Raw genomic sequence first — 17,602 nt, forward strand, 5'->3', positions numbered from 1 at the left:
GGAAGGAAGGGAGGGAGGATCTTTCCACTGCTGGTTCACTTCCCAAATGGCCACACTGCTCAGGCCTGGGTCAGGCTGAAGGCAGAAGCTCCATTCTGCTCTTCTCTATTTCCTTTCAGAACAGGAAAATCTGGAGTAGACTTTGAGTAAGAAATGAAGGTTTGTTGTGCTACTCAACAAAGCTGAGTTGTCATCATCTATTAGACATAGCAGATCCTGTTCCTCCATCTGCTCACCTCCTGGGGAGCCTGGAACCATGGGTGACTTGGGCTCATCCCTGAGAACTGCGGCTCTCAGGGTGCTACGCAATGATCCTGTTGCTTTGTGTTCCAGAAGCAATGGGGTGTGCTGCCTCAGCTCACTGGGATTCCTGCACCAAGCTTGTGTATCTGCGCTGGCACATGGAGATGGAGCTACTGTTGATGTTCTTGGGGTCGGAATGTGTCTTCCACAAAAAACCTAGGCTCTAGTGGGCTTCCCTGGACAGAAGCATCTCACACATAACCCCACAGAGCACTGCTAAAGGGAGTGTAACCTGTGTGCCCTGGTAGGGAAGGAACTGGGAGCCTGCCCTGCCCCTGCATGGCCTTCTGATGAGTTCCGTTTTCTGGCTTCCTCTACTCCATACTCCTTCTTATAAACCTTAGCTGTGAATGTAACCTTCTTTTGTGTCCTTGGAAGATCCTTGTAAATCGACAAAATTGAGGGTGGCCCTGGAACCCCCAAACTACCTGAGATTTTTTTCACTTGTAATTCAGAGAACACATTATCCAAAAATAAGCACAGTTTTGCTCAGCCCTTCTGAATCTCAGGACCTCCTGTCAACCTTCTAACCTATACATCAATTCTTTTGAATTTGTTAGATGTGATCCAGCTTATAAAAAACATGCCTACCAATCAATGTATCACGTTGGCCTGCGGAATGGAGAAAGCTTGATTGAAATCCTGTGACCAGGACACGTCCCCTTGGCAGTGGCCAAGCAGGTTGACAACTGCCAGACAGTGAGCTGAGGAAATACAGCCACACTAGAGCAGGTGCTGGAAAATGACCCATTGGACAAATCGAGCCCACCGGCTGTTTCTGTATGGCCAGGAGTTTCTGTATATGTGAATGGCTGAAACAAGTACTCTAAGAAAGCATAAGATATCCTGATGCGAGCATTATATAAAATTAAATATTCAGTTTCTATGAACACAGTTGTGCAGAAATGGCTGCTTTCTTGTTATGTGGGTGGAATTGTGTGGACATACTTCGGTTTAGGAAGCCTGACATAATTGTCATCTGCCCCATGACAGGAAATGTGTGCTGATCATCATACAGGCTAGAATATGCCCATGGAGAAGGTGTTTCTCCTTCAATGTTGCTACTTCCAAACTGTGTTTGTCCTGAGACAGAACGTCTCATGGCCAAGGCCACTCAATGCAGGCAGTGGATTTATACAGAAAGGTATGGAGAAAACCACTTACGTAAGAGCCGTAATCCACAGCCAGGGTCTGCAGAGCCCAGGGAAGTCCCAGGCCAATCAGGATGTCAAACACATTGCTTCCAATGGAGTTGGACACGGCCATGTCCCCCATCCCTGCGGGGACAAGAATTTGCTTCAGTGAGTGAGATGATCTTAGGGCAGCAGGTGCACACTGGGTTTGGAGGGGTGTCCCCCCAGTCTCTGATCTAACAGCCAGACAGCAGTTTTGCTACTTCATAGACTTCCTTCTCTCCCCATGCATCACCTTTCCAACAGTGACATTGTGAATCACAGAAATAACATCTATCAATTTATTGTCCTTGACCTCAAATCTGATCACCAAATTACATGTAGGAAACCCAACTATGGTTGCAGAACCTTTCTAGGCTTTGAGATATTCGCAGAGAGAAAACCAAATAATCTACAGAGGTGCCCAGCCCACCAACCCACATATTCTCACTTATCTCCCAACTGCCCCCTTCCGTATTCACTCTTCTCTGAATCACCGAATGATAGTATAAAAAAGTCATGAGCGTAAACTCACAAGGATGCCCAGTGGACACTGAGCTAGCTTGGACAGCCACACAGTGCACAGGTCAGGTCTATCAGTAAGGACAGGCACAGCTTTCACAGGGCTCTGTCTGGGCACCTGACCCATGACTTTGGTTTGAAAGAGCGGAGGGTTTGTCCCATGCTGAAAACTGAACTCTGGTGACCGCCACTTTGGAGGAGAGGGGTGCTACATCAAGGAAAACCTTAGGTATGGGCCTACTCTTTTTAAGCCTCATTTCCCCTAAACATAAAATGGGAGGATATCATAGTTGGAGTAAGACAATTAATGCACCTACAACGTTAGAGTGGGCAAGTTGAGTACCACTGAACCTATCCCTATTGCTAAACATGCAAGGTTGGGAATATGACTTCTAGGAAGGCCTGTGTAGGGTGCTTTCCAGAAAATGTCTCAGCCTTCCTCTGGGGTGGGGCATCTGGTTCTCTTTCCTGGTTTTCTAAGTCTAGAAAGCCTTCAGCCCCACATGGCACTGAGGTCACCCCACTAGTCCTTCCATGTTGGGGTACAGCATTCTAGCCACTGCCATGTGAATGCCTGAGGAAGGGAGGTCTTTGTTGTTCTCCCAGCCCAACACACACCTTGTCTGGCCACAATGAGGCTAGCCATACAGTCGGGCACGCTGGTTCCGGCAGCCAGGAAGGTGATTCCCATGATGACATCAGGTATCCCCAGGGTATAGCCGATGATGGTGACCTGGGAGAGGCGGAAGAGGTGGTGGGCCCAGGGTTGCCGTGAGCCCCATCTGCACAGGTCCCCTATGCTTTACACTCACACGGGGGCTGCAGTCAGGGTCACCTCTCTGGTGGGCAGTGGTGTACCTTGTCCTGTAGCTCTCAGGACTGCACACGACCTACACTGTATATCAGAAGCAGACACTGAGAGAGTGAAATCCAGGGCTGGGTGAGACTGAAGCCAGGAGCCAGGAGTTTCTTCTAGGTCTCCCATGTGGGTTCCAGGAGCCAAAGACTTGGGCTATCTTCTGCTGTTTTCCTGGGTGCATTAGCAGGGAGCAGGATCAGAAGTGGAACAGCTAGGACCTAAACTGGTGCCCACATGGGATGCTGATATTGTAGGTGGGGGTTTAATTTGCAATACCACGATGCCAGCCCCTCACTCATAGCTTTCAAGCAAGTCAGAGAGGAAATGCAATTTCTGGGAACAGATAACACTAAGAGAACCCGTGTGACCCCCTGACAACCCTGGAGAACCCAGTATTATGAGCCTCCTGCGCAGTGCCTGCAAGGGGGAACTTCTACATGAACAGTGCTTAACAGGTCGTTCACCAGAAATGGGAAGGGGCTGGGTATCATCCCAACCAGTCCAGTTCCTCTCCTCACTTCCTTCATCATCCTCTCTGTAACAGCTTCTGTTGGGCTGGTCCTGAGCAGGGCTCAGTGATGTTTACCAGTCTCAACTTCACTCCCCCTACGGGACATGCGTTATGCAAACTGCAATCATTTTTCAGCTGAGCACACTGAGGTCCAGGCAAGCATCTGTCCAAGACATTTGCCGCTGTGAATGTCCAGGGGTTGGCTACGATCAAGAAAAGCGGCCCCTTTGCACCTCTTTTGGCAACAAGGGGTTTTGCCCATGGCTGGAAACAGGTGATGTATGAGCCTTCATTTCCACTATGCAAATGAAGTCACACTGTCGATTAATTTGTGGGGAAAGCCCAGATGAACTTGAGACAGGCCACGAGGGAGCGGACAGAAAATGAGAGGTGAGAGGAACCCGCCTGTGACCCTAAGGAGACAATTATTTGCCCAGGCCGGCACTGTGAGGTCATCTTGGGATGCCACTCAATCCCCTCACTTCCTATAAGGTGGCATGGAAGGCAAACCACATGTTGGAAGGGGCATGTTTTTCTCCCAGCTGCTTTTGGGCTAGTCAGTGAGACAGAGACCCCTTTATGCCACACCCTGATCTCACTCCCAAGGCCACAACTGCTACATTCTGGTCTAAAAGTGTGGAGAGGGGAAGGTGAGTTCAGCCTCTTGGGATGCCTGGTCTGTTCTGTTTGGGGCCAGATAAGGTGCTCCAGTTCTGTTCAGTGCAGACGTGAGCCTGGCATGGCTGTTGGGGAGCTGTCTGACTTCAGGTCTGCAGGCTTGGAATAAAGAGGTGACGTTTCTGGGAGGCCGCTGTGGAATGGAGCTGCAAACAGCGCCCTGGCCCTTGGTTTGGTCCTCATAGGAATCTGGTTTGGCTCAGCAGGACTTGGTCTGTGACATTCTTGGTGCTGATGGGATGTGTGTGGTTGAGTCTGGAGCAAGGGGGAACCAAATATGCAGGCTGTTGCTTCTCCTTCCTCCTGACCACTTCCCAGGACTCAGGGAACCTCCATCTGAGGAGGCAGAGAACAGCTTGGGGACATCCAGATTTGCGGGTCAGTTTGCTGGGTAGTGGGCCACTGAGCACCTGCAGAGCAGAGCTGTTCTCCAAAGCTGTGTCAATGACTGCACTCAGGGGTTAAGTTACAGCCTGCTGCCCTGGCATCCCAACAGGTTCATGGGTTCAAGTCCTAGTTGCTCCACTTCCCATCTAGCTCCTTGCTAATGCACCTGGGAAAGCAGCAGAGGCTAGTCCAAGTCCTTGGGTCCCTGCATCCACATGGTGAGACCCAGAGGACACTCCTGGCTCCTGGCTTCAGCCTGGCCTAGAACCAGGCAGCTGCAGCCATCTGGGGGAATAAACCAGCAGATACAAGATTGCTCTCTCTCTCTGCCTCCTGCTCTGTCTCTCTGTAACTCCACCTTTCAAATAGATAAAAATAAATCTTTACCTGTTTTTAAAGGACATTACTCAGTTACTGTGCCAGGTAAAAACCTCAGTATACAGGATGATGCCAAGATTTTGGCTGTTAAAAAAAATCTGTGAGGCTAAAGCAAAGGGGTAATTATGAGTTAATGATGTTAGGTTTGCAACTCTGCTACTACTTCCAAAAATACTTCCAGAACCTTTTTAGTTTTGGCTCTTGATTATAATCCTCCAGAGTTTATATTGCATTTCTGTCCAACACTCAAGCAAGGTTAATTTGAATTTGCATAAGTTTGTTATGATTTTCAGCTTTGGCCTCACTCCATTTTTCTTTTAAAAGATATATTTATTTTTTTTTTCAGTGAAAGGCAAGGTTACCAAGAGAGCAAGGAGGAGACACACGGAGATCCTCCACCTTCTAGCATACTCCCTAGATGACTAAAAGCCCGGGTTGAAGCCAGAGGCTTCATCTGAGTTACCCATGTGGCTGCAGGGACCCAAGCACTTGGACACCTTCTGTGCCCTTCACAGCACAGCAGCAGGGAGCTGGACCAGAAGTAGAGCAGCCAGGACTTGAAGCAGCACTCATGTGGGATGTTAACACTTCAGGCAGTGGCTTGATCCATGGAGGCCCCATACCACCCCTCCCCAGCACTCCAGTTCTAATGAATGAGATCCGCTTGCCAGGTAAGAAGTGCAGCCCTAAACAGCCAGTATTTTAGGATGGCTGATTCTCCTAAGATGTTTTTGGGGCGTGGGTCCTTTGTGCCACAGCTCCACAACCAAGGTGAGTCGTCACTTTAGTTCCAGGAGAGAGTCTCCAGCTGGCATCTTGCCTGATGACATCATTTTCTGGTTGAAAGAGTTAGGACTCAGATGGGGAGGGCCAGATCTACCATCACGCCCCCATTCTTCACGCCTCCCCCACCAAGTCCTTTGACTTGTGGCTCTGTCTTCCCCCTAGACCTGGGGGAGCTCTTTCTCCAACTCCATTTAGGCAGTGAACCAGAGGATGTAAGCTTTCTCTCTTCCTCTCTGTTAACTCTTTCAAATAAGTATGACAAATTTTTGAAAAAAAAAAAAAAAAAAGGGTAAGCAAGCTGCAGCTTGAAGCAGAGCTACAGAGCCAGTCTCAGGGGAGATGCTAAGATAAACAAGGTCACAGTCAGCCTGAGTTCGTGTGAGGGCGTGAACCACAGCCTGGGTTCCCAAGCACTACGTTTGCGGCTCGTGGTAGCGATGGCCGACTGGAGGCAGTGCACTTCTCTCTCTGTGCCGAGGGGTTCCACCCAGCATGCCACTCACCATCCACACCATCATGTAGGAGAAGGCTGCGATCCACAGTGTGGACGAGGCAAAGGTCACCATGAACCACTTCTCCCAGCGCGGCTTATTACAGTTGGGGACCGTGAAGTACAGGATGAAGCTCAAGGGCCAGGTGAACGCCCATTTCACCGTTTCCAGTTTGCCAGCTGGGAAAGAAGAAGAAAAACCACACGCTACTGGTGAGCTTCATTTCTGGGCTTCTGACCCAGGGTGTCCCCATGGGGCTTCTTCAAAGTGCAGGAAAGCATTACCTCAAGCTACTGCTGCCCCTACTGGCCCAGCCCCTCTTGGGTGCTAAAGGCAGAGGGTCTGTCCATAGCAGTGGGCAGAGAGCACTGGGGCCCACGCCCTGCTTTTTGGTTTAGGAAGTGTCAGTAGTTTATATTCCCTATACCACAGTTTCCCACATCTATAAAATATGGAGGTGGTGGTCCCAGGCTCACAACGCTGCTGGAATGTCAAATGAGATATTAACATGGGGGATGGGACAAGGCTGGCCCTCAAGTTGCTCCAGTTTTGAGTCCTTCTCATCCCTACCTTGACCCCTACTTTCACTGTCTGCATACCCTCCCCAAGAGCTGGCTTGCCCATCTGTGACCTGGCTGAAGACCTGCCTTCCTGTAGGCACTCCCTCACCAGTATCTGCCCCATTCCCCTCTGTTGGCCAACAGTCCACAGAAGAGTCTCAGGAAGCACATTGCTCTAGAACATTCCCCTGGCCTCAGAGTAAAGCTCCAGCTCCCCACCGTGACTGTGTCTCACCTGGCCTCTACCACTCTGCCTGCTTGTACTTCCCCTCTCTCAGCCCCGCCTTGGCCCCACTGCTGCCTCAGGATCCTGGCAAGGGCGGGTCCCTCTGCCTGGATGCCCTCAAGGGTGAGTGAGTTTTGTCATGAGGCTCTGAGTTTTTCCCTCCCAGAGCTGATTTTGCAAGATACCCTCTCTGCTGCCTCCATCACTCCCTACTGTTATAATGACACAGATGCCGTCCTGATGTTGCTTTTCCTCGGAAATGGAACTGGAGAAGCAGATATCACTGTGTACAGTCACACACAGAGCTGCCAGAGGGGTCTGTAAATGACACTAAGGTGCAGGAGCTGTTGGACACAGACAGTCCATGCATGCAGGAGCCTGTTTCTACTCCCCAGTCAGCATAGCTCCCTTTCCTCTGGGAGTCAAGCTGCAACCCTGGCCACAGTTCCATCAGCCCTGGAGGTTCAGGCTGATTCACTCTCTTAGCAATCATTTATGGGATGATCTCCAAGCCATTTTGTACTGGCCGTGGCTCCACCTGCCAGGGACCCTACGATGAATTAAAGAAAGAAGACTTCCCTCCTTAGAGCTGTATGGCTTCAAGAGAGCTTGTCAGGAACTGGGAGATGGAGCGAGGGAAGTGCGCAATGAAAATCCTTTCAAGAAGCAAGAGGACTTGCTCTAAACTTTAGTCCTTGCCAAGCTTTGTAGAAAACTTGATGCTTTCTGGAAACCTGACTCAACTGGAGAAAGGAAAAATAATTGTACAGTATGTATTCTGCCAATGGTGAGGTTGTCTTCACTCAGGTATAAGGGTGTGGATGTACACTTACAGGTATGTATGTGTGCACTATAATGTGCACAGGTGTACACATAATACAGGTACCTAACCTACACATAAAGTATATGCCATCAGAAGTGTGGGTGAAGCAGCCACCAGTGATGCTAGCATCCTGTATGGGTGGTTGGAATCCCAGCTGTTCTAGTTTTGATACAGCTCTCTGCTAATGTGCCTGGGAAAGCAACAGAACATGATCTAAATGCTTGGGCCCCTGCACCCGTGTGGGAGACCTGGAAGAAGCTCCTGGTTCCAGGATTCGGACAGGTCCAAGCCTGGCTCTCAGCCACTGGGAGAGTGAACCAGCACATGCAAGATGTTTCTCTGTCTCTTCTTTCTCTGTAACTCTGCCTTCCTAATGCATAAGATAAAAACATTTTTAAAATGCATGCTCAGTATAGTAACCATGCAACATACATATACATACTATATTTATACATATGTTATAAACTGCATACCATTCATCTGAAGACAGTTCAATGGTTTCATGAAAAAATGAAAAATTAGATTTGTCTTGGTGCAACAAGCTTTGAAATCTATGTGTAGTATTTTTTAAAGATTTATTTATCTTTTTATTGGAGAGTCTGATTTACAGAGAGGAGAGACAGAGTGACCGCAATGGCTGGAGCTGAGCCGACCCAAAGCCAGGAGCTAGGAGTTTCTTCCAGGTCTTCCATGCAGGTGCAGAGTCCCAATGCCTTGGCAGTCCTCGACTGCTTTCCCAGGCCACAAGCAGGGAGGTGGATGGGAAGTGGAGCAGCTGGGATACAAAGTGGTGTCCAATTGGGATCCTGGTGCATGGAAGGTGAGGATTTAGTGACTAGGCTACTGAGCCAGGCCCTTTGTGGAGATTTTAATAAAATGCATTTTGCGTGAACTTTTCAGACAACCTCTCATTGCACATGAATCTATTCACAAGTATGTGTGTATGTGCACATACATGCGATACAGGTTCACACATGTCCTCCATACACCTGTATTTTTATCTACTCCCAAAGCACTATTTGTTACTTATGCTCACACTGTGTAGTCAAGTGTTAGGAGAAACAATGGGGAATGGGAGCCTTTGCAAAAAGGTCCTACCGGACCCTCAGAACCAGAGGAATCCATTGCAGGAACCATCCCCTCGCCTGACCGTTGGCCCACTGATGCCCTCTGCTGGTCAGAGGCAAGCCCTAGCCTCCTTACAGCTGAGCAAGTCCTGACTACGCCATCACCCGTCCTTGTCTTAGCACTGGGTTCTTGGCAGCTGGTGCAGCAGAGAAGAGGGCATAGGTGATCAAGCCCACACCTTGTTTCAGAGGGAGAGCTGGCTCTGCCGGCTCCTCTGCGTCTCCAAGGAGTCATGCGGGCCGTTGTGCAACCCCAGGATTCTAAGTCTCTCTGCTGTACAATGCAGGCTGGGATGGACACCTGCCCTGGTGGCTGCTAACACCTATGGAAGCCGTGGATGGCAGCAAGGCTTGATCCTTGTTGGCTGCAATGACTCACAGCGATGCTGAGGGATGTGGAGCAGGGGTCTTAAGCCCCTGGAGCCTCCAGGCAGGAGGGCTGAACTGTTCTCCCAGTGAAGAAGCATGGAACAGGTGATCGCAGAGACCCTGTGTGTTCTAAGGTAGGCATGGGAGCCAGTCATCTGTCACATGTCACCTAGGCCTCAGGGGTGTATGAAGGGTGAGAGTCCTGGACCTCCCGGGTGCCCATGCTGCCCCCTCCCTGGGCTTCATACTCTCAGCCTGGCTCAACTGTTTCTTGAGTTAGTGAATGAGTTTTTGAGCAAAAGCAGAATTTCTGTCACTTGGCTATGGTGAGCCAGTGGTAGGCTCTGTAAACCAGGGTGGGATCGACAGGATTCTAGACAGGGATGACCCTCACTCTCCATTTTGCACACCTGAGAGCAGGTGGAGCTGTGATCCTGTGACCCCTGCTCAGTGGACCTTCAGGTGTGGAGGCTACACGGGGGACTGGTCTAGCTGTGTGAGCCCTCTGAGCAGAAGGGGTGGTCGCCAGGGAGATGAGAAGAAATGGGGAGGAGGGAGAACTTGAGGAGGAGCCTGGAGCTTTCTGGAAGGGTCTGTGGGAGCAGTCAGCTGCCTTGGCTGGCAGTGAGCAAGGCTGTTCTTCTGCAGCCTGACAGTGCCTGGGCATGGTTCTCTCTGCGGCTTTCTGGAAAGGTCTGTGGGAGCAGTCAGCTGCCCTGGTACCCAATGGTACCTGGCCATGGTTTTCCCTGGGGCCTCCAGAAGGGAGTACAATTCCTTCCACACCACCATCAAGGCTCTGGGAAGTTCTAGGAACCCAAATGAACTTGTGGCCAAGACAGCCGGATGCCAACCGGGGGTGTATCCTAAAGCTGATGGATTTGTGGGGGCTTGTGAGACACCCATGGAAAACGAAGAGAGGGTGGGATTATAAGACAGGATTGGTGTATTTTGTCATTTACTCTTTAAGATGCTTTTGTGGGGCTGGTGTCATGCTATACCATGCATGACACCAGCCTCTGCCTGCAATGTTGGCATTCCATATGGGCACTGGTTCAGGTCCTGGCTGCTCTACTTCCTATTCAGCTCCTTACTAATGTGGGATGATGCCAGGTTTTATTGTGCTGCTCAGAAGGGCATGTCAGTCAAAACTTTTATGTTCATTATTTTCCATTTATCCCTTTTAAGCCACAATTGATCATCAAGGATGAAGTTGAACTATCTTAAACTTTTTTCTATCAAGGTAACCTATTGCTAAGCAACAACTCAAATTTGGCTGGGAAGTTAGGGAAGCTGGGTCATAGGAACCAGATGGAGGCTAGTACATTTTCTGGTATGTATTCGGCAAGGCTGGGGCTCCTGAGTGGGATGGGAGTTGCTGTGTTCACTTGCTGTGCCCTGGACACAGAGACAAGCATGACAAAACACAAGACTTTACATCTGAACATAACACAGGATTTGGCCACCCCACACCCACGTCCCACCACTAAGTGGGCCTTCAGCTGCCCAGCAGGCTTTCCTCTGACAGTCCTCAGGCAGGTACAGGTGTCAGTCAGGCCTCTCTCATTTGATAGTGCCTGCATTCCTCAAACAGCCAGAAACTTCTAGGTCTAGGATATAGGCAGACTTCTTTGGGTTTGCTCCACTTGTTCCCATAATGGGTGAGGTTCCTGGACCCTCTACGTGCAGCAGTGTAGGAAGGACACCATGTCACTGGCTGCACTCCTGAGAACTGTCACCAGCCTCCCGCCTTCCCCTTCAAGGGGCCCAGTGTAAGGACACTCAGACTAGCTGCTGGTCAGGTATGCACTTCCTATAGGATCTGCCCTGCAGTCAGCACAGGGTGGGAGAGGCAGACACCTGAACTGGGGGAGGGAAGCAACAGGAAATGAGAACAAGAGGAACTGGGTGGCTTCCTGTGCCCCCGAGGGTAGGCCATGGCTGGCTGGCACAGGCTGGGTGGAGGTGAGGGAAATGAGCACCTCTTTTCCTGAGCTCCAAGCTGCCTGGCTGCTCTGGGTCCACACGCCCTTCCTCCTGAGCACCCATGGATCTTGCAGGTCAGCACAGAGAAGGCCTCCACGAAATGCATTCGGCCAGAGAGCTCCAGTGACAACCAATGATCAGGTGGGACCTTCTAACACCAGTGTCCTGCTCACTGGGGCAGAGGAATCTGTGTCTCTGGGTTCACGGAGAGGCCTTTTTGGGGACTGACAGGTGGAAGAATCATCTGAATCGAGGCATCCACCCACTGGCCTCCACGTGGGCTCCCAGCCCCAGCCCAGCCCCGGATGTCTCACACGGGGGGTCGAAGGGCGTGTATGGGCCTTCCTCGTCCTCCTCATCCTCCTCATCCTCCTCGTCATTGTGTTCGCTGTCCTCATTCTCATTTTCCGTCTCGCTGCCCACTTCGGCCACCACTTCATCCCTCCGAGTTCCATTCCCGCTCCTCTCCGGGCCGCTGCTGGGTCCTGTCCCATTCTCCACTGTGTGCTTGATAGGGATTTTGATGGCCACCTCAGATTCCCCGTTGGCATAGGCTCTGCTGTTGATCAGCCTTTGTCTCTGCAATGAAAAATGCAAAAACCTCAGGCCTGGCACATGAGCTACTGGAAACATACCCAGGTGGCTCAGAGGGAGAAGCTTTCAGAAGAGTCTGGAATCAAGTCCTATGGGATTCCTCGGAGGATTAACTTTCTATGACTCACTGGAACTTCTAGACACCTGAAAGATGATTGCGGTGGTCAGGACATACATGTCTTAGACATCCTACGTATTGTGATGTTGTTTTTCCTCTCCACATTGGAGACTCCTGGGTACGCATGTGGGAAAGCCACTTGACTGTGTTGGGGCTGGTGAGTCAGTAAGGCTGCCACTCTGGCGGCGGGGAGGGGGTTAGATGGGAGACTCTGGATTGACTTCAAAGTCAAGGTCACCTGGGCAGCTACATTCGGGAAAGTTGCCCCATGAAGGGACTTCATTGAAATGGAAGGATAGAAGAGCAAGGCAGGTGGAAGGGCACAGGAGGGTTTTCTCCAGAAGCTGGGCTAGATGATGGCTTTAACGTGTGGAGGGAAGCTTGGGACTTGGACACAGCTGGCCCAGTAAGCAGACTTGTGGTGATGGCTGAGGGAGCCTATGGCTGAGTTATGCAGGTGCTGCTCTTTCCTAGCCAGGACATGCTCTCTCCTTCCCAGAGTTTCCACGCCTGTCCAGTATTCATGGACTCAACTTGTCCAGTACCTCGTTGATCAGCATGCGGCTGGCCATGGAGAGCCGGGTCTTAGGTGGGAAGTGGCTTGTGATCATGATTCGAAGGCCAGCCTCAGAGAAAGAAAGCTGGTGGGGGTAGGCCGACAGAAGCTCATCCACCATGATCACCGATGTTTTACGGTGGAAATTAGCTGTGGAAATGAGATGTAAGAAAGAAGTGTTGAGACCAGGGCAGGAAAAAGGCATTAATTCATTCTTTTCTTCCCTTTTCCTCATTCTTCTTCCATAGCCTTCCTTGGTTCCATCTTTCCATCCATCCTTCTTTTTCCCCTCCCCCCCTTTCTTCCTTCCATCTACCTGACAATCCATCTCTTCACTTCCCTGCTTCCTTCTATTCCTTCCATCTATCCCTCCATTTATCCCCCTTCTTCTTTTCCTAACTCCCTTCCATCCATCCATCCATCCATCCATCCATCCATGGAAGGCTGCTGTGGATAAAATCTGGAGCAGAATCCAAGCTGCATTCCCATGCGTCAGGCTGCTAGGTCATTGGAGAAGTCTTGAAACCAACAACCTAAGCATCACTTGCTGTCATGGTAAGAATGAATGATGACATAACAGAACAACTCCCTGGACATCATAGGAATCTTTTCATACTGCTTTGGTCAAGGGGAACAGGAAAGACCATGATGACCCTTTGAAACTCTGTAGGTCCATCCAATGTCCACAATGTTCATGCCGAGATCTCAAATGCTACAGAGCTGACTTTAGGGCCAAGTAGGGGGACATGGCAGGGACATGGGATACACATTCCCTCAGCCCAGCCTTCAGACCCTGCTGACAAGTGGGTGGGGGGGTGTGGACCTGTCTGTGTTACTGGGTCCTGAATGCCACAAGGGGGCTTGGTATAGATCCTATTTGCTGATTTGCTAGGAGGCCTGGCCACATATGCTTCACTGAGGCCCAAGCCCTCTCTGTGTGAATGAGAAGTTATGACCACACAGCTCACGGGTGCCCAGCCACACAGCTCCCCTCAGAACTGGCTCCTTTTTTTCCCAAAAACAAGCTAGGGTCTTGGGAAAGACTAATACATGGCAGCTCCCCTTGGTGCCCAAGCGTATACCTTGTGTGGTGATATAACACCTGCAAGAGAATACATCACAAGAAATCTTCATGTAGCATGGTACTATGTAAATCTCTTCCTAAAAGAGAAGGAAAAAGAGCTCCGATCCTGGATGTCCAAAAACTAATCACCACCCAGGGATTCCAGAGACAGAGATACACTTGGGAAGAACTGATTCATGTTCTCATTATTTTATCCCCTGTGAAAAGCTACTAGGGACCAGAAAGAAATAAAGTCACACATTTCAAGCAGTAAGGTAGAAAAATTAAATGAGAAATGAAATGGTCCAGGCAAAATGAAACGATGATTTCCTGCTTTCCTCTAAGAAAGACTACTCTTTATCAGAGAGCAGTGTGCTGCTACTCTCAGGAGGATTACTCAGAAAGAAAGGGGCATTTTTGGCAGCTCGGAAGCTGGGTAATGTGACCGAAACTGAATCTCGACACCCAGTGTTTTGCCAGTAACACTTGCCATTGAGGGAGCCTTGCAGAAATCTCATTGATAAATTTTCTCTACTTACACTTTAGCAAAATGCTTACCATTTTTCAGAAGACAAAACAGGTCTACCATGATTAAGAAACTTGTTCCATGAACAGAGTTCAAATCTACGAGAACCAGTGCCTCAAAATCCATGGTGCTCCTGGGGTCCTCCCTTCCCTGGGGGACACTCAGGCCGAGTGTGGCCTGAGAAGCTCTGTGGGGGCTATGCAAGTCAGCTCATTCATGAACTAGTAGGAGACTACCCCTACAGCATGACCAGTGTGAGGGTGGGGTACAAGACGCTGCTGGCCGTGGCTGGGGTGGGTAATGTAACCTCATGGGTAGTAGGGATGATGCCCTATGTGTTAGATGGCAGTGTAGCCCAGAACCGGTGTTAGATGGTGGTGTACCCCAGAGCCTGTGTTAGATGATGGTGGACCCCAGAACCTCATGTTAGATGGCGGTGTACCTCAGAACTTGTGTTAATTGGTGGTGTATCCCAGGACCTTATGTTCGATGGTAATGAACCCCAGAACCTTGTGTTTAATGGCAGTGGACACCAGAACCTCATGTTGTATGGTGATGTGTTCCAGGACCTCTTCCCTGGACCCTGGCCCCTCCATGGTTACCTTTCTTAAGTAGCACCACGGTGGCGTCGCAGTTGCTGCTGTCATCAACTTCGGCGTTGTTGGCCAGCCCGTTGACCATGTTCTCAGCACCTTTGGTTCTCCTTTCAAAGCACTGATATATGCAAGCATTGTATCTGCGCCAACAGAGGTGGAAAGGGGCATCAGTGGGCACCAGTCCTTCCACTTGCCAACTGTCCTGCCACGCCCATCCTGACCCTGAGGGCACCCTAGGGCCTTTCAGTCTAGTCCCTGACTCAGGGGATGGCTGCTGTCACTCTGTCATCCCTTATACCTTTAGAATAGACAACCTGGCCTATTTTTTCAAAGGAAGGATACAGAGTCAGTGAAAAATAAAGCCATCATCATACACCTGTTCCTTTCCACCACACTGGGTTTTGGCAGCAAAGACCCTGGACACATGGTCCCGGGAACAGAGATATTGACTGTCCCACTGGGTCTTAGCATTATCCTTCCATGCACAGTCTCTGCATGAGGCATAATGGAAAATTGGTCACAGGTGATTGATGCTGGATGTGGCAAGGGAGGAAAGCAGGTGGCTTCCTCCCACCTTGTGACACCTTCTCATGAACCTGCAAGTCCCAGATACTGAGTGGGAACGGCCACTACCATCACAAGCCAGGCAAAAGTCAGACATCAGTGTGGTTCCCCCTCTCAGAAGTCACCACTCTGGGATACATGCAGTGACACGGGTGAAGCCCTGAGGCCCAAGAAGTGGTTGCGTCACCTATGGGATGTATGGCCAAACTCTTAAAGCTTAACCGTGAGCCACACATTAGCAAAAGAGAGACGCGGAGACAGAGATCTCCTATCCACTGACTCACACCCCTCCCCCTCCAGCACCCATAATGGTTGTGTGGGACTAGACAGAAGCAGGAAGCTGGCAAATTAATCCAGATAATCCACATGAGTGGCAGGGACACAATGAGTTGAACCACCATCACCTGCTGTGTCCCAGGACTGCATCAGCAGGAAGCTGGAGTCAGGAACCTGAGCTGGACACTGAACCTGGCCCCTGCCAAGTGGCACGTGGTTAGCTGCTTGCCTCTGTGAGGTGTTCTTGAAATCAGATATTGGAAGAACAATCTCCTCTCACTGAAAGCCCAAGAGCTAGGAACAATTATTACCTTAGTTTCGTGTAAGAGGAAATGCTCAGAATGGCTGGGCATATTGGCTACTGAGTGACTGCTCAAAGTTGCTGCTGTGGCAAATGCACAACATCTGTTCCCACTATCAGATCACACTGCTGCCTCTGAGAACAAACCCAAGCAGAGACTCAGGATGTACAAATACCGGTCCTTGCTAAGGCCAAGTGCATCTCCGGTTCCCTGGGGTTCCTCTCCACCTGGTCAAGTCCAAATCACCTTTGGACCTTTAGACAGAAAGTCTAAAAGTCATTTTACAGCTATCTTCCCATGAGGAGGCAGCTGAGAGTTCTAAAATTTACCAATTTTTTTTTAAGTAGCTGTTGCTCTGTTTTATATTTTTAATTGAATGTTTTAAATTTTGTGCTTGTACCCGGAAGCTATTTTATTGGGAAGCATGCAATTTTATAAATCAGATTTTATAAAACCCAATGATTAAAGCCTCTGATTGCTGAGGTGGGGGGGGGGTTGGCGAAAGAGCAGCTATTTCAATTTAGAACTTAGGCCCAGAATTTATGCAGAAAATTCTGCAAGCACAGTAGCTGCTCTGCCATGTCTTATTTGTCTCCTGCTGGTTTGAGCAGCTGGGATGTGGATAAAGCTGCATGTCAGCAGAAATACGCATCCTACCCATCCATATTTGGTTTAGGAGGGAGGCGAGGACGTGTTTGCCGTGTTATCTTGAAGTCTGCATGCTTTGCCAGCAACTCATGGACCGGATGATGGCTCCTAAGAGGGTGTAGTGCGTGCAGAATGCATACCAGCAAAAGTCTTCAACCCCCTTTACTGTCTGTTAAACCAAGCCTGTGTCTGAAAACACGTTATCCCGCGAAGCCCCTAGTGGATGCACTATGAGACAATTTTCCTGATTCATAGCTCAAGATGGATGTTGGGCAGATATCAGACACTCTACATCCTGGGAGCTCAAACTCCAAAGGCCGAGAGTGAAAATAAGGGTGACACAGTCCCATCAGAGTGCCTGGGCCCTGCTTCTGATGCCAGCGTCCTGCTAATGTGTTCTTGGCAGGCAGCAGATGGCAGTTCCAGTAGTTGGGTCTCTGCCACCCACATGGGAGATCCCTAATGAACTCCTGGCTCCCAGTTTTCACCCAGCCTAACCCTGGCTATTATGGGCCTTTCGGGGATGAACCAGTGGGTGGAAGATCTCTATTTCTGTCTCTCTGCATTTAAGAAAACAATCAGAGAAGGTGGAGGGAAGCTATTTGTAGTACCTGAGGGTTTTTTTTTTTTTTTTCGCCATTTGCAATAAAAAGGAAACAAATGGTAGCACCCCTACTTAAAGACTTCTCCTTTGCTCAGTCTTTGGGTCAACTTTGTTTTTCATCAGAACTTGTCTACCAATGATTTTTGGTGAAAGTTGTCTCATTCCACAGAGGTGACTCTGGTATCCTCATAAGTGTCCTTGAAAACTGCACACCAGGACATGTTGGAGTGAGAGCCCTGGCCCAGTGCTATGATCCAGTTCCTGCGTCTACACTGGCCATGGAACAGCTCCTCTAGTGGGCACCAGGACGAGCAGGTGGCAGCAGATTGCGTGTAGCCCACCACGACATCAGTCAAGCCAGTTCTTGCCTCCGTGGTCTGTATAACACTTGCTGATGCCCATGCTGAAATCTCTAGCAGGTCTCCCAGTCAGTGGAGGCCTCACCGGCAAGAAAAATCTAATTGGCCATCCCAGACCATTACCTGATGTGTCCAAAGTGGACATGCCTGACAGTTCTCTATTTCTTGCACCCCAGAGAAGGTGGTCACTTCTGCAGCTGCATATACGGAGGGAAGTA

The 17,602-nt window shown here is 49.8% G+C and overlaps 1 protein-coding gene across 1 annotated transcript in view; it reads right to left on the reverse strand.

Annotated features, from left to right (window-relative positions):
- SLC24A3 (solute carrier family 24 member 3) overlaps positions 1 to 17,602 on the reverse strand; it is a 445,716-nt gene that overhangs the window by 16,379 nt on the left and 411,735 nt on the right. Inside the window, exons 10-15 of the mRNA XM_004585641.3 lie at positions 14,638 to 14,771; positions 12,436 to 12,596; positions 11,493 to 11,757; positions 6,100 to 6,266; positions 2,616 to 2,730; positions 1,468 to 1,580 (exon numbers count right to left, since the gene is read on the reverse strand). Coding sequence (XP_004585698.3) covers positions 1,468 to 1,580; positions 2,616 to 2,730; positions 6,100 to 6,266; positions 11,493 to 11,757; positions 12,436 to 12,596; positions 14,638 to 14,771 — 955 coding nt within the window. The remainder of the gene's footprint in view (positions 1 to 1,467; positions 1,581 to 2,615; positions 2,731 to 6,099; positions 6,267 to 11,492; positions 11,758 to 12,435; positions 12,597 to 14,637; positions 14,772 to 17,602) is intronic.

The sequence above is a fragment of the Ochotona princeps genome, chromosome 22, assembly GCF_030435755.1.
Source record: "Ochotona princeps isolate mOchPri1 chromosome 22, mOchPri1.hap1, whole genome shotgun sequence".
Classification (NCBI taxonomy): Eukaryota; Metazoa; Chordata; class Mammalia; order Lagomorpha; family Ochotonidae; genus Ochotona; species Ochotona princeps.